At 36.0% G+C, this 15,902-nt stretch overlaps 2 protein-coding genes across 3 annotated transcripts in view; both read right to left on the minus strand.

Moving 5' to 3' along the window:
• The window catches only part of LOC132094956 (nectin-1-like), a 75,231-nt gene extending 65,843 nt beyond the window's left edge, over positions 1–9,388 (minus strand). For both annotated transcript variants that reach the window (XM_059499658.1, XM_059499657.1), the window contains exon 1: positions 8,537–9,388. In XM_059499658.1, coding sequence (XP_059355641.1) covers positions 8,537–8,603 — 67 coding nt within the window. In that variant the 5' untranslated portion in view covers positions 8,604–9,388. The remainder of the gene's footprint in view (positions 1–8,536) is intronic.
• A 2,596-nt stretch (positions 9,389–11,984) lies between these two features.
• Positions 11,985–15,902, minus strand: part of LOC132094669 (uncharacterized) — a 130,212-nt gene continuing 126,294 nt past the window's right edge. The window contains exons 4-5 of the mRNA XM_059499330.1: positions 12,495–12,546; positions 11,985–12,345 (exon numbers count right to left, since the gene is read on the minus strand). Coding sequence (XP_059355313.1) covers positions 12,262–12,345; positions 12,495–12,546 — 136 coding nt within the window. The 3' untranslated portion in view covers positions 11,985–12,261. The remainder of the gene's footprint in view (positions 12,346–12,494; positions 12,547–15,902) is intronic.

The following is a 15,902-nucleotide window of genomic DNA, read 5'->3' on the forward strand; positions in this document are numbered from 1 at the left end:
GTGTGTAATGAATGAATATAATATACATATAGTTTTACTTTTTGAATGGAATTAGTGAAATCAACTTTTTGATGATATTCTAATTATGTGACCAGCACCCGTACTTAAGAAATGGAGACCAAATATAACTTTTAATTAATTATGAAATAATTAATTAATAATTTATATGTATTTTTCATATTTGCCATAACATTACTACATTATATTCTTTGGGTTTAATGCATTTGCAGACAATGTAATTACATGTAACTATCACATAACTGTATATTTGCTGTTTTAAAGAAGATTGCCATTAAATGTATTGCTACTATCAAGTGGATTTTCGAGGAAAAAAAAACTGAACTAAAAACAACACTGAATATATATTAAAATTGTTAAAATAAAATTAGGCATTTATTGTTATATGAAATATTAGAGCATTTAAATATTAGAGCATTTATTGTTATATGAATTTATGTTTTATATATATATATATATATCCAAGTACACAATATGCCTATATGACCACATAAATTTTAAGAATCACATGCTTTTTTGTGTGTTTAGATAAATTGTTCAGAAGGGTTTGACCAAACTGTTAAACTAGATTATATACAAATCATCCAAACACCTGATTAATTTCTATTACTATTCAATTGTAAAGAAATTACAGCTTCATCTTTGAAATCTGATTGGTTGATAACTTTTGACCACGTTTAATTCAGGTGCTAAAAGAATTAATATCTACAGGGCATGAGCCCAGAGAGATTTGAGCGTACAGAGGAAACAGTTTGAGCGAGATGAGAGACACGTTTTAAGTGTGTGCACTGTTTTCGGGTGAGAGCAGCGTATATCTGAGTGCACGCATCCGGTTTTTGTGTGAGATCAAGACAATCAGCGCGGGAGCAGAGAGATTTTCCCTCCCGTATTAATGTATTAATGTGCTTTCATGCTACAATAATGCGCTCTCTAAATTTGTCAGTAAAATAACGCCATATATTTTCATATTTTATTATTTTCTTTGATAAGGTAACAATACGAAGGTCTATGTAGCAATGTAACTTGCATGATGTCCCCGCGAGTCGGGGCGGGTAAAGGAATGTTACTTTATTTGCGGGGCGGGCCAAATAATCTCAGAATAGCGGGACCCGCAGGTTGGAAAAAGATCTGACCAGCGCATCACTAGTTCATACCCTTAAAGTGCCAATTTCAAAAAGCTATAAAAATTATCTGTGGGGTATTTTGAGATAAACCTTCACATATGCACTCTGAAGACATCACAGAACAATTTAAAATACTGTATAAATGCATTCTATCGCACCTTTAAAGGGTAACTAAACCCCTGGTCAGAGCCTGACTCCACCCACTGGCAATATTTGAAAAATGCTGAAAAGTGGGCAGAGCACAGCGGAGATAGAGGGGATGAACTGACGGCGGGGCTGAGCGGGTGGGGCATGAACCTGAGACCCGCAGTGACAGATCGATTGACGGCTGCTGTCAGAGTCGCTAAAATGGAGAGTGACTGTAGTGACGCAAGTAGCTTTGCAACAGAGCGTTCATTTGAAGTAGAGGACTTTTCTCCTTCACCTGAAGTGGAAGATGTCGAGGTGTCTGTGGCCTGAGCCATATCAATTCGAGCCGCTGGTTCAAACTGCAGTCTTAACTCCCGCACCGCGTCGCTTTTCAGCGCGAGCTGTGTGGAGAAGCCGATTTCTACCTCCATTGCATTGGAGAAGCAATCCAGCATAAAATGCAGTTTGCACACTCCAGCTCTAAGCGGGAAATCGCGGTCTTCCAGGCCAAGTGCATGCAACCACTGGCGCCTAATTTTAAAGTCTGCTGGAAAACTATGCAGTCCAGCAGTGCTGTCGCAACCAGCAACACTACACCTACGTACCATCCTGACCACTGTACTAAATACAGATAAATCTACGCTAACTTGAAGCTATCCTATCCTACCTGATGCAATACTATGCTACTAACTAACTATGCTTCTAACAATACCAACATTACACTAACAACTATGCTAATTAACTACATAGGCTACACAAAATAATCTAAATAACTATATAATTGCTATGCTAAATAGATGCTATAATAGTCTATCCTGGTCATTTTCAATACTCGCAATTCCAACTCACTACAGTGATTTTGACGTAACAAGATGGTTTTATACTGCCAAGGGCGTGGTAGCTCGTACCAAGGGGCGTGATGAGCTAGAAACTGCTTACGTCACCTGCCACCGCTTACGTCACTTGCCACCGCAACATCCAATAGGAAAAATCAACTGCAGTAGCCACCGTTCAACCTGAAGAGGGCAGCACTCAGACGTTTTTACACCATATATTGTAGAATTAAAACACTTTATATTCCAATGTCAAAAAAGTTACTCGAATCAATGAACAGCATTAATAAAGCCCCATTCTTACAGATCATTAACTAAAAAAAGTTGGTTTAGGGTTTAGTTACTCTTTAATATATGTTTTGAATGATAACTGCAGTCAAAGTAATTACAAATATGTATTCAGTGCCACTTCTCTGGCTAGTGAACTTGACTACACTTAACATAAATATCCACCTTTCTTCAGAAATATAACTTACAAAACACTTCTAAATATTCACTCAAAAACATTAAATATGTTGTATGATTTTGTCAATAAATTTTGTCTAAAAAGTAACATTTATTTAGTGCACCTTACCTGATGCGTGAACTTGAGAAGTTGGCTCTGCTGTTTATCCCACAAAGTCACTCAGGCTCATGCACGTGCAGAATGATCTCAGAAATACAATTGCAATTCACGTCTCACACACTTTATTGCCCGTTTTAAACTGGAATCATGGCGGAATATTCCGTGATTTTCACTAAATGTGAAGTGACATTCAGCCAGTGACATTCAGCCAAGTATGGTGACCCATACTCAGAATTTGTGCTCTGCATTTAACCCATCCGAAACGCACACACACAGAGCAGTGAACACACACACACACTGTGAGCACACACCCGGAGCAGTGGGCAGCCATTTATGCTGCGGCGCCCGGGGAGCAGTTGGGGGTTCGATGCCTTGCTCAAGGGCACCTAAGTCGTGGTATTGAAGGTGGAGAGAGAACTGTACATGCACTCCCCCCACCCACAATTCCTGCCGGCCCGGGACTCGAACTCACAACCTTTCGATTGGGAGTCCAACTCTCTAACCATTAGGCCACGACTCTCCAAAATGTCTGAAGTGATTAGAGAAGCATAAGAAACATGAGGACTATTACTGAGAACCGAAATAGTAACTGAAATACATGATCAACTGGCTGAGTTCAAGCTATAGTGTGTTTATTTTGTCTGGCAGGTATATCAATGCCACCTAGTTATTAAAAACTGAAAAAGGGAAAGCAATGTGGTCCTGACTGCGATAGAAGATGCGCATATGTTTTAATTGAGTGTGTATCGCTGTTTATGTGTCGTGTCCTCCGCCACAACAATGATCACTTGAAGGAACACAATGGATTCATTTCATATTAGTACATTTATTCTAAGAAAATGCAAGCAGCTCTTAATATAGAATATAAACCAGCTATTTTTTCCTCTGGTGGTATTTGTTGTCATTGTACGCTACTTAGCATGTCCCTAAACATAGCAGCGACTACCCAGAAAGCTGTGCGCAGCTTCCGGTCTCATTTGTGTCCAGCTATTTTTAGCTGTACAAAACAGTTTGTGCTTGATATTGACAATTGATGTGACCTATCATATTATTTGTAATCTGTTATCTTAATTATGAACACACTGGCTTGTACTGCAAACAGTTTTACTGTTTACTGAACGTTGTCATTCTCCTCGTAATTTACCTATAGCGCCTAATGAAACAGAAGTCTCACCTATAGACTTACTTCCACATTGAGGAAAAAGGTGGATTGGCTGGATTTGTTTTTGTTAGTTAAGTCAACATTGACAGTCTGAATGTTCACTGGATTTAAAAATAACCCTTCATATAATGTTATACACACACACACACACACACACACACACACACACACACACACACACACACTATTTGTGCAAGCAAGAAAATTAGTTCAACAGATATTTTTGCCCTTCCAACATTGTAATTGGATTTTTTTTACAGTGAATAAAAAAATAACCTTAAAATTAAAAATGTAACTCTTCAGATGGTGTCTTACAAATGTTGAGATAAATAAGAGTATATTATTCAATAATTTATCAAATAATAATTAGTACTGATGTAATGAGTTTGATGAATCGTTTATATATGTGTGAGAAAGGTAAAGTTTCTGTTTTTAAACACAGAAACACGCAAACACACACATGTTTGTTTTTGTGAAAAGTGGGGACATCCCATAGGCGTAATGGTTTTTATACTGTAGAAATTGTATATTCCAGGTATATTCTATGGCCCTACACCAACGTAACTCTAACCCTCACAGGAAACTTTGTGCATTTTTACTTTCTCAAAAAAACTCATTTTGTATGATTTATAAGCGTTTTCAAAAATGGGGACATGGGTTATGCCCTTATAAGTCCCCCTCTCCTTGTAATAACTTAGATACAGGCGGTTGGTCTGGGAACGCCCCCGGGAACGCCCCTTCATGTGATGTGAATTTAGCCCGTGGGGGAAAACTTTGCGTTGGCGCCAATTTAAATACACGGGACAATCATGCCGAAGAGTTGTTGTGTCGTTTTCTGTACCTTCAATAAACTAACAAATTATGAAATGAAGTTCAACATCCTTCCTGATAAACATACAGAACCGGAAAGGATGACAAAATGGCTACAAGCAATAAGTTGTGAGGATGATCAAGGGAAGTTGTGGAAATCCCAAGACTAAGCATGTGTATGTGTGCAGTCGGCATGTCATCACAGGCAGGCTATGTTAACATTGTGTTCATTATTAACGCTATCAAAACTGTGTAAGGTTGTTTCAGAAAGTGGCATGTATATATAATTAGCCTTATCATTCTACCTGAAGCAAAACTATGTAACGTTAGCCTAGTGTCTATAGAAGCAGACACACAAAAAAAATTCATGTGCGTGAAAAAAATATATATTCACAAAAACCAATTCACAAGTGCAAAATAAAATTATATATTTATAAAATACATTTCACAAATGCAAAAAACTATTTGTAGATATACAACTGTGCACAAAAACCTTTGAATGTTTAAAATGTATGAGTGTCTGAATGTACGAATCGTCATTTACTACGAATCCACTCGGATTTGTGTGTGTGTGTTTTTGAGACTTTCCTGGCAGAGCTCTCTTCCCACGTGGGTCTGTCGTACTCTTTAGCCAATCAGATGCGAGCTTACCATTCAACCAATCATATCATAAGCCACTGAGTGCATTCAAGGAGCACGATTCTGCGCACCTTTAGCGCAATATGGATTAATTAGAACAGAAATTAAGCCTTTACATCAGTAATCCAGCATGGCGAATGAAGAACGGGAAGCACGGGTAAGAGTTTAGTTTATTTCATAAAAGTCTGAGTTTACACATTTTATCGTTTACACATTCAATCAAGACAGTTTTTCTAGTTAGAAAACTAGTTAGAAATAAATACAGTTGTAACAGGACAGTTAGGCTACAGTAATTATAAATTAAACTGCAATCAGGATAGTAAAAAGAAAGACCTGTAAAGACAAAAGTAACATTTTGAGAGTATATAGAGTTAAATTATAATTCTAAATAATCTTGTTTTATAAATTGATGTCTGTTAGGTCAGTGTGTACTTTCTTACAGTAATAGCCTACATTTTAAAACATGTAGCCTCTAGTCATTGTTAACCACTACGTTGAAGCAATGTAGTTCGATCAAGATAAACAACATCACATATTTAGAAACGTTGTTTAATTTGTATCTGTTATAGTGGTTCTCAACCTTTTTTTTCCACTGGGCCGCACTATGGTCCAAGTCCAAGTGCAAGCGGATTGCACAGGTTCGAGTAGCAATGGGCTTCTTCACACTGCCTCTACATGTGCAATTGTGCTTTTGAAGCCTACTGACCACGCGCACCTGTCCGTGCGGTCATAAAAAAATGGGAGGTACGCGTTCGTCCTCTCAGAGCCTCCGCACACACTCTCCCATGACAATGATTACGTCACGCCTACCAAGCGGTCCATAACGGACTCCCCGCGGACGCGGAAAGTTTAACATATGGCTTAAGATGCAGTCTGTAAGATGCGCACGGGAGCAAGACTTGACGCGACATTGCAGAAAATGTGTGTTCACAAATGTAGCCTATGTTGATCCAAATATGGAAAGCACATTCGAATTTAATAATATAAGGTTCTCTCCAGAGATGTTTTGCCACATTTCTTCAATTAAGGATGATTGCTATGTAATATATGGTGTTCCCATTTGCCTGAACTTCAAGTAAAATGCGGGGCAAACCGAAAATCCAGCACTGTCCTTCACTACTGATACTGCGACTATTATTTTTTCTACGTGTTCATTCGCTGGCATTTTTCACATTTCTTTTTTTTCTCCCTTAAAAACAAATGTGTCCATTATGATGCTCAATTTTACCGAACTAATGGCTGTTGATTGAATTCTGCCAAAGTGGGCGCTTGTATGTGTTCGTTAAATGAGTAATGTTATGTGAGTCTGATCATGTCTGAAAATAATATATGAAACACAAAATAATTTAACATAAAAAAACATTAGGCTATAGCTTACATATCTTAAGTAAATGTTTAAATTAATGTAAAAAATAATAATAATTGTAAATTGAAAAAAAAATTGTGTTTAGCATGGTGGGACGCATTTGAATTCGTGACGGGCCGCGGGTTGAGATGATGCTGCTGCTAGCTCCATGGTCATTTAATAGGACTAGCCTATTGTTTCTTTTACGCGGCTGAAAATAACTGTGCTTTCTGTTACTTAGCCTGTGTCTGTCACTCGTCCTCTTAAAAGTGGAAGCTTGTGCTTTGTTGCATTATATTGAAACTTTGTTGATGTTCTCTGTTCATGACTCTTTATATGGCGATAAAAGACAGCTTTGTTGCGTTTTTTTTTTACCAACCCGGTTGGGACATAGAGGGGGAGCACAGGAAAAAAAGTTTGGGAACCGCTGCATAACATAACGGTTATGGAAATTAGAACGACAGTACATTGAATTAAATTGCAATGAAGTTACAAACGATCCACATCATTAAAGAGAATAAGCTCCGAAATATATAAAATAAAAAAAACGAGGATCAATCTGAAACTTTTCAAGTGCGACAATAAATAACCTACACACGATCCACAACATAATTAAGTTGCAAAGAGCATAGGCTCAAACATAAAATACAATGAAAGAGGATGCATCTGGAACTTTTCGAGTGCAGCGCAAAAGTCGCTCAGCCTGCAGCGAGATTTCCTCAAGATTTTTTATTTGCTCATTTTCTTTCTCTATTCTCTTCGTCTCTGTTGCCTCCAAATCCTCACTCTCTCTTGGCCCCTCTCCTCCTGACTAACAACTTTAAGATGTCCGACTTGACAGTTTCTCTGATTTCAGCCAGTTAAGCATATTTATAATATATATTATGGAATGAATGAAATGAGTTGGCACGCATATTAGCCTGCAGTACATAAAAGAAGAACAGTGCGTTGAAGACAGCATCTTCATTCTTCAATCTTCATTCGCCATGCTGGATTACTGATGTAAAGGCTTAATTTCCGTTCTAATTAATCCATATTGCGCTAAAGGTGCGCAGAATCGTGCTCCTTGAATGCACTCAGTGGCTTATGATATGATTGGTTGAATGGTAAGCTCGCATCTGATTGGCTAAAGAGTACGACAGACCCACGTGGGAAGAGAGCTCTGCCAGGAAAGTCTCAAACACACACACACACAAATCCGAGTGGATTCGTAGTAAATGACGATTCGTACATTCAGACACTCGTACATTTTAAACATTCAAAGGTTTTTGTGCACAGTTGTATATCTACAAATAGTTTTTTGCATTTGTGAAATGTATTTTATAAATATATAATTATATTTTGCGCTTGTGAATTGCTTTTTGTGAATATATTTTTTTTGTGTGTACGTGAATTAGGTTTCATGCATGTGAAATTGTCTACGCATGTGTGAATCGTGTTTTTTGCGTGAATTATATTTGAGACTAATCTGCTTCCATAAGTGTCGAACACAAACACGTTTACCCACTTAAAAAAGCGTGTGGACACGTAACAACTTAGTTTTGTCAGAACTTCTACACTTTCATTCATAAATTCACCCCGTCTGTGTTTGCGAAACAATCCAGTCAAAAATAGAACTTGCTGTATAAAGCAGAACATCACGGAATTTGGCTATTTTTGAATGAATACATCTACATCAGGGCTGTAAAATAGAAAATATATAAAGCATCATTGAAGGCTAATGATCGCAACATCGTTTTTTCTATAGCCTACAGCATATTTAATCAAAGAAAATTTAACAATATCAATGATTCTGCAGCACTTTTAACACCTTTACAAACAACAGACTAAGCATTGCAAGCAGAGAAAATGTCCTCGCGCACCCATCAGGAACACTGTGGCATCCGTTTTCATGTAAACCAGCCTACTCACCTGCTATTTGTACGAAGACTGAGGAAAAGAGAATTAGCCCATGCAGCGGTGTCACGGAAAGAAGCATCTCGTTCAGTTTAATCTAGTCCATCCATCCATACAATTTTAGTACAGTAATGAAGATGGACGCAGAGAACATTGCATCCGACTGTAACGATGAGGCACAGCCACAGAGCCTTTGTTCTTAACAGAGTAGATCCACATCACGGCTTTTAAGGGGTAATTTGCTTTTATTACACAGGATAAGTCATGCTTTATGCATGTATGCGTTTTATAATGATATAATCATTTTAAAAATATTAATCTTGTGTAATTAATGTAGATACAGTTATTAATTTAATTGTATTATGCGAGTTATTTCCTGTTTGTGATTTTAAAAATAATGTTTGAAACTTCTGGGCATTTAATATGAAATATACTTTAATCACAAGATTCAAAATAAATGATTACTCCAAAGTCAAGAACATGTGCATCATATATTTTTCTATATGAAAACTAAAACATTTCAATAAAACACATAAACAAACAGCAGCATTATTTTAAAAGTAACAATCAAAATGTACACAATAGTTAAATTTAAGTTTATAAAATGAACAATTCACTATTAGCTACACGGCTGATGCAATAGGCTACTTGCAATGAATTTAAATGAGGGTATGCTGCCATGCACTGGATAGTATTGGTAATGCTTCCAGATTCATTGAGGGCTTTCGTACATGGAGGATACATCCCATGCATCCTTCAAATTCAGCTGAATAAAGGATGCAAAACGAAGGCTGCCTTCCAAGGATCCTTCACATCGAGATGGCCTTCAGTGAAGTTTGGTGATGTGGCAGCCAAAATATGCTGCCTTCGTAATGTAGCAGAGCGGGAGGAGATTAATATAGGACCCTATAGGAAACTAAAACCCTAAGGTGATTTATCAATGCGGACTATGCCACCCCTTTAAAGTGACGGGAACTAACAAATTAACAGATTTTTAGACACACAGGTTCGTTACCAGGTAGGGCAGAGACTAGAAGGTATTAATGTACATGTTTATTAGGTTTACAATACTCAGAACACTTAAGACTAAAAATATAGCTCAATAGAACTAAACAACTACAACTCAATACAATACACACAAAACAAAATGACTAAAACTTACCCGTGGCCAGGTAGGCTAGCTGTAAAGTGATTTATTCTTAACACCACACACACACACACGCGCAAGTGATCACAAGGGGCAATCCAATCTCAGTGCTCCAAACACCACCAAGGCTCTAGTACAGCCATACAGATTGAGAATCATGCCAAAACCTCACACACACACAAAACGTGTTTTACTCACACCCAACGATTCACAAACAAACTCAGTGTGGTTTGCAAATAAAAAACATCACTCACAAACTAATGCATTTTGTTCTGCAAATAAAAAACGTAGCTATCAAACAAATACAGTACGTTTTACATATACAAAGAAACGTATTTCTTCAATGACAAAAATATCCTCCAAGTACAAACTAAAATCTTTCAGGTACAAAAAAAAATCCTTCAAAAAAAAAAAAAAAAAACCTTCAAGTACAAAACAAAATTCTACAAGTACAAAACAAATATCTACAAGTACGAAAAACTGTCACGCGACTTTTGGCACAAATTCCACACACATGCAAGTAAACTGTCATGTAATTCGCACTCCACAACAGCAGGTGGCGCTGTTAGCGACTTGCTTGGCGCCGCCACCGACATGGAAACAGAAGAGAAGAGAAACGCTAGCGTGAGGGGCGATTTGAACACTATGAGCGGCCAACAGGTGAGTTTGCAGTCATTGCTGGTGAAAAATCAGCCTGAAGGGGTTGTTATTCGCTATAAAAACCGCCTCGCTATACATGATCCCGCTTATTACATTGCACAAAATATTGATTTAAAAATGAGTTTATTGATTATAAAAACGATTCTATTGCTTCCACTAAAAAAAAATTGTCCGTTCCGCCTCCATAGCAACGGTCTGTTTTTCATGGCAAGGGTGTGTTTGGACCTCCAAATCAAACCATTGACCCATCAAATATAACTATAAAAAATAAATTAATAATAGTGATAATATTTTTGCCATTTATTTAGTTTTTTTTTTTTTGTGTGTGTATGTATAAAATAATAAACTAAACAATAAAGTGTGATAAATGTGTTAAAAATAAAATATATTAAATACAAATACAATTATCTTATAGTAAACTTAAAAAATAAATTATTATTATCATTATTATTATTATTTGAACTTTCATAATTTTCAAACTGAAAATCAGCAGAATTTTATTTTGGTGGGTTGCTGGCAAGTAAGTACATGTGCTTCTGGGTTTAGAACTGCCATCTGTAGAGCATGACAGCAGTGAATGAAATGTCACAGTTTTGCATTGTGCTTTGAAAACATAGCGTGTAGCCTAGATTTATCCTTTCAGTTTGAATACAAATCTTATATAGTACAGTTTGTCAATCTAAAATTATAATTTTGCATTAACAGATGTCAACCATGTCGGTACGCAAACGCATGCTCTGAACTTATTTACACAGTGCATTTCTTATTTTGGTCGAGCATGCAGACCTGCGGACCACTTATGTGCACCCCTAATTATAGCGAAATCCTCCAACATTTTTCTTTACAAATCCTTGTTTTGTGCTTCTAATTCGTGACTGGTGTTTTGTTTTGTTCTGTCTCCACGTTTGTTACTAACCACGCAATGCTGATGTACTATGTCATCTGCCTGCAAATCCAGTTCTACATCATTTCACTCTTTCAAGTGTTGACAACAAACACCCACTCATCCCATTGAAAAGCTTGAAAGAGCAAAGACCATTTTTAATATGACTCTGATGGATTTGTCTGAAAGAAGAAAATCACATACACCTAGGATACTTCGAGGGTGAGTAGAAGATTTTGGGGTGAACTAACCCTTTAATGCAAAAACTTATAATAAATTTAATAAATAAAATAATCTAAACCTTTACAGTATGTTTTTCTTTGAGAATGTCAAAATATATATCTAAATCCACAAATTAATAAATGTTTGGCTAATGTTAATCATTTCGTCTAAATATACCTAGAGACTTTTTAAGCCTTTGATATATAGCTACATTGAACAAAATTATAAATGCACTCCTGTTTTTGCCCCCATTTTTCAAAAGCTGAACTCAAAGATCTAAGAATTTTTCTATGTACACAAAAGGTCTATTTCTCATATATATATATATATATATACATGTGAATCTAGTGGCTAAACTATGGAATTGCAGATGTTTCCTTTTTTTACTCCCACCAGATGGCACTGACCTGCTTTCAAAAATTGGATTTTAAAGACACTGTCTGTATTCTAACATGAAATACTGCCTTAATTGAAAAGTAATAAAAATAAAAAAATCAGTGGGAAAGTTTATTATAATTTTATTAAAGTTTATTATAATTATTGCATAAATATTAATTAGCAACAATAAATTATATAAAAATAAAAATATTATGGAACAAAAATATATTACATTGATTTTACTGAAGAAAAAAATTTATTTCCAGGTGTTAGGTCACTTTTGACCACGAACAACACAAGTGTGACTCCCAAATGAACAACAGAGGGTTAAGGTTAGTTCTTGACAAGTGCATGTCTTAACTTATTAGCAGTTCTTATTAAAGTTACATTTAATATTTGTATTAGTATGATTATTCATGTACTGTTATTGTACCCTAATAATAAATTACATCATATTTGTCCATATACTGAGTTGTATCTCTCAAAGTACTGACTGGTTTGAGTCTGTATCCTTCTTCTGGCTGGTGCCTGTGACTAAAGTGAAATAATAATAATAATAAAAAAATAATAATAATAATCATTTACTGAATTAAGGAAACAGTGGATCATTTACTACTTAGAAATATCATTTACTACTTAAATTTTTTTTTATTTGAAAACAAAAGTAAAAATAACAAACTCACAATGTTCTGTCCGGCTTCTCTTTGACTTGAATCTTTGCTGTTTTTCCATCTCCTGTAAACACACATTCACATATCACATGTGTTGTACTCTTATTTGGTTTTAGGCCACAATAAATACTACCGAGATATACTTTGCACAACTCTGCTCATTTGTTGTCTCTTAAATCAAGAAAATAAAACAAGGGAAATAAATATATGCATGCATACTGATGAAATTGTCAAAAATATTTACTACCATTTGAGAAGACTAGAGTAACTGTCTCTTCTTCACATATGAAATCTAGAATCAATAAACAATCTCGTCAGTTCATCATGTGTTAAAGTCTGTTACCTGTGAATGCAGATGCTGATGATCAGCCAGATCATAATGACTCCACAACATGAGATGATGATGATGATGTACAGCGGCATTTGTTTGAATGATTCTGGTCTGATCTGGTTTTCTGACAGATACAACAGTCAAATTAACATATCAGTCAGCCAGTACTCCACTAGATACTAGTCACTGGCTGAAAACACAATTATATTTCCTCTATAATAAATACACTTATTTGAAAAAAGAAATCCAGTAAATGAAATCATGTGATAACCTGTTACTGTTAATGTCCAGCTCATTGCTGCTGGGTAACAGCTGTAGTTTCCTGCATCAGACGCTTGTATTTGATCTATTGTTAATTCTCTTGGAGCTGCAGTGTCGATGTGAATCCTGTTTGAGCTCAAGTTTCTCATTGTTTTGTTATTGTTAGAGTTATGACTAAAAATAACAGAGTTGTTCATTTTCCAAATTAAATCATCATCATATTGGGTTTTGTTGCAGTGAAGTGTAACTGTTTCCCCCACAAACACTGTTTTGTAGATGTGCTGTCGTATCTTTTGCTCTCGATTACATCTGGAATAATCTGATGAACAGACAAAAAAATCACAATCACTGCAGGTTTACAGTAACTGCATCAGGCAGTAAAATGTGTGTGAGTACAAACATGCAAAAGCTCATGAGACACCAGTTTCTCTAGTCCTTATTCACCACTAACAGACACAAAGAGATCACACAACACAAAATAAAACAAACAATGACAACCAACATTACAACATACCTGGACTGGTCAGTAAAGTAATCATCACACACATATTTAGATGTAGGATCCTGGTTTGAAAAATCTTCATAGCAGAATGTAGAAACAATCTTACTGTTTCTTCAGCATTTCAAGCTTTTCTGATTGAAGTGAGAGAGTCAGCAGATATGAACGAGGGGAAGTGGTTACATGAGAGTGGGACACCACCGAGAACCACTGAGCTCCAGAGAACAACCTTATTATCAGAGAGTGAGACAGCTTAAGAAATGATTTTAACAGCTGCTTTTTGACAACCTAAGAATATTTATGACTGTGTATTGTTTCTATTATATTTGAAATATACTACAGTTGACACATAAGAAAATCAAGATTGTATATGAAATTGTATATACATTTATTTAAATAAAAGATATTTAAGTCCTGTGACTGATCGTTTCCTTTGTTTTTCCACCATTTTAAATGCCTTTATTAGTTAAATTCCTGTAAGTGTGACAATATATTCCAAGTATTTTCTTAAATATGATATCATTGAAGCTGTGCATATTAATAAAAATAATGAAATTAAATGTTGTTTTAAATACTTTAGTTTACGAGTTTAAGATATTACACCAGCAGGCAGACAATTGTGAGACAAGCCTCATGACCCACACACTTCCTGTATTCTAGAACCTCCGTACCAGAGAAACATTTTGTGGACCAATGCTAACAAGCAACTGTCTATTTTTAGGCTTCTTTCACAAAAGCTCTAATTTTAAAAGATGTAAGCACCTTTGAATCACTTATAACTGAGCTACACCCTCATAATAAGAACGATGTTCACCCTTTTGACTGAACTTCTTCTGCTGATGCTCTGATACAAACACCTCTACACCATTTTACTGTGCAGCTCCCATAGTTACATTTTCTGTTTAGCAGCATAGTATTGTGGGCTCTGTTGTCCAGTGGAAGAGAGAAATTTGAGTTTACAGAGCAATAACATTTAAATTAAAAATATATATATTTTTTAAATAAAATAATAAAAATAGCAAAAAAGCACTTATGTTTAACAATACCCCTTTAGCTGTGACCATACAGAGAATATAGCACTTGTCATAAAAATATTATTTTGTGTGATAATGAAAAGCTCTGTAGAATGATCATGTTTGTAGGTAAATGATGCAATGTGGTGAATAAATTCCACTGGTCAAAGCTGTTGGAAGAAAATGTGCACAGATTGTTGTTTAGGTTTTTAGCGTCATAGAAGAAGTAGACCTAAAGCAAACAGACCAAAAACCACTATAACATATGATGCAGATATACTGTAGGCTTGTAACTGAAAGGTTGTTGGCTCAATTCATGAGCAATTAAACACAATCGACATCTTGCTATTTCTTCTCCTGACTTCAACTTGTTTTAGTTCAAGTCACAGAATGATATGTCATCATCAGTAAAGTAATAAGATGATTTAATAGATATTTGAATAACATATAATTTGACCAATCTTCAACTATTTAAACTTAAATGTTAACTTTTAGTATTCTGAGGTAGGGCACTTTTGTCTTTATTAAAGTGTTCAATGAAGCATTTAAATGTCTCATGAAGGAGGATGAAGTTTAACTTCATCAATCAAACTTGTGATTTGACAATTATAATTACAATGATTGCTTGTTATTGTGACCTGCACTGGGAGATGATTATTTACATTTTTAACATTGTGTAATAAAAAAAAAAAAACACAATTACATTCAGTAAAATTTAGTTTTTCATGCAAACTTTGTAATTTAAATGTTTTTAAATGTCTGTGTGTGGGTGTGTGTATTTTTATTATATATAATACAATGTGATATTGAGGTCACACCAATATCACCCTGCAGCCCAAGACTGGTTTCCCATAGACGCTAAGCAGGGTTGAGCCTGGTCAATACCTAATGTAAATGGGAGACCTCTTTGGCAAACTAGGTTGCTGTTGGAAGAGGTGTTAGTGAGACCAGCAGGGGGTACTCACCCTGTGGCCTGTGTGCATCCTAATGCCTGGAACCCACCGAACCGCCGGTCGGCCGTCGGGCAGTTTTCGTGTGTCGGCCACCTAATTCTTCTCAGTGTGTTCCGCACCATTGGCTGAAATTGGTCCTCGTCGGCTTTGTAGTGGCCGACTCTATATATTGAATCGGCGTCGGGGCTTGTCAGTCAGTCAGGCCATCTGATCATTCTGATTGGCTGTTCAGCCAGCGAACCAGTCATCTTTTCTCATTTGTTTGCATTTCTCGTGATTAATTCTCGTGATTATCATTCATGATTATTTAAAAAAAGATATGGCTGTCTGGAACGAAGCAAGTGAAGACACATTGATCAGCAT

This window comes from Carassius carassius, chromosome 19 (assembly GCF_963082965.1).
Source record: "Carassius carassius chromosome 19, fCarCar2.1, whole genome shotgun sequence".
In the NCBI taxonomy this organism is placed as follows: domain Eukaryota; kingdom Metazoa; phylum Chordata; class Actinopteri; order Cypriniformes; family Cyprinidae; genus Carassius; species Carassius carassius.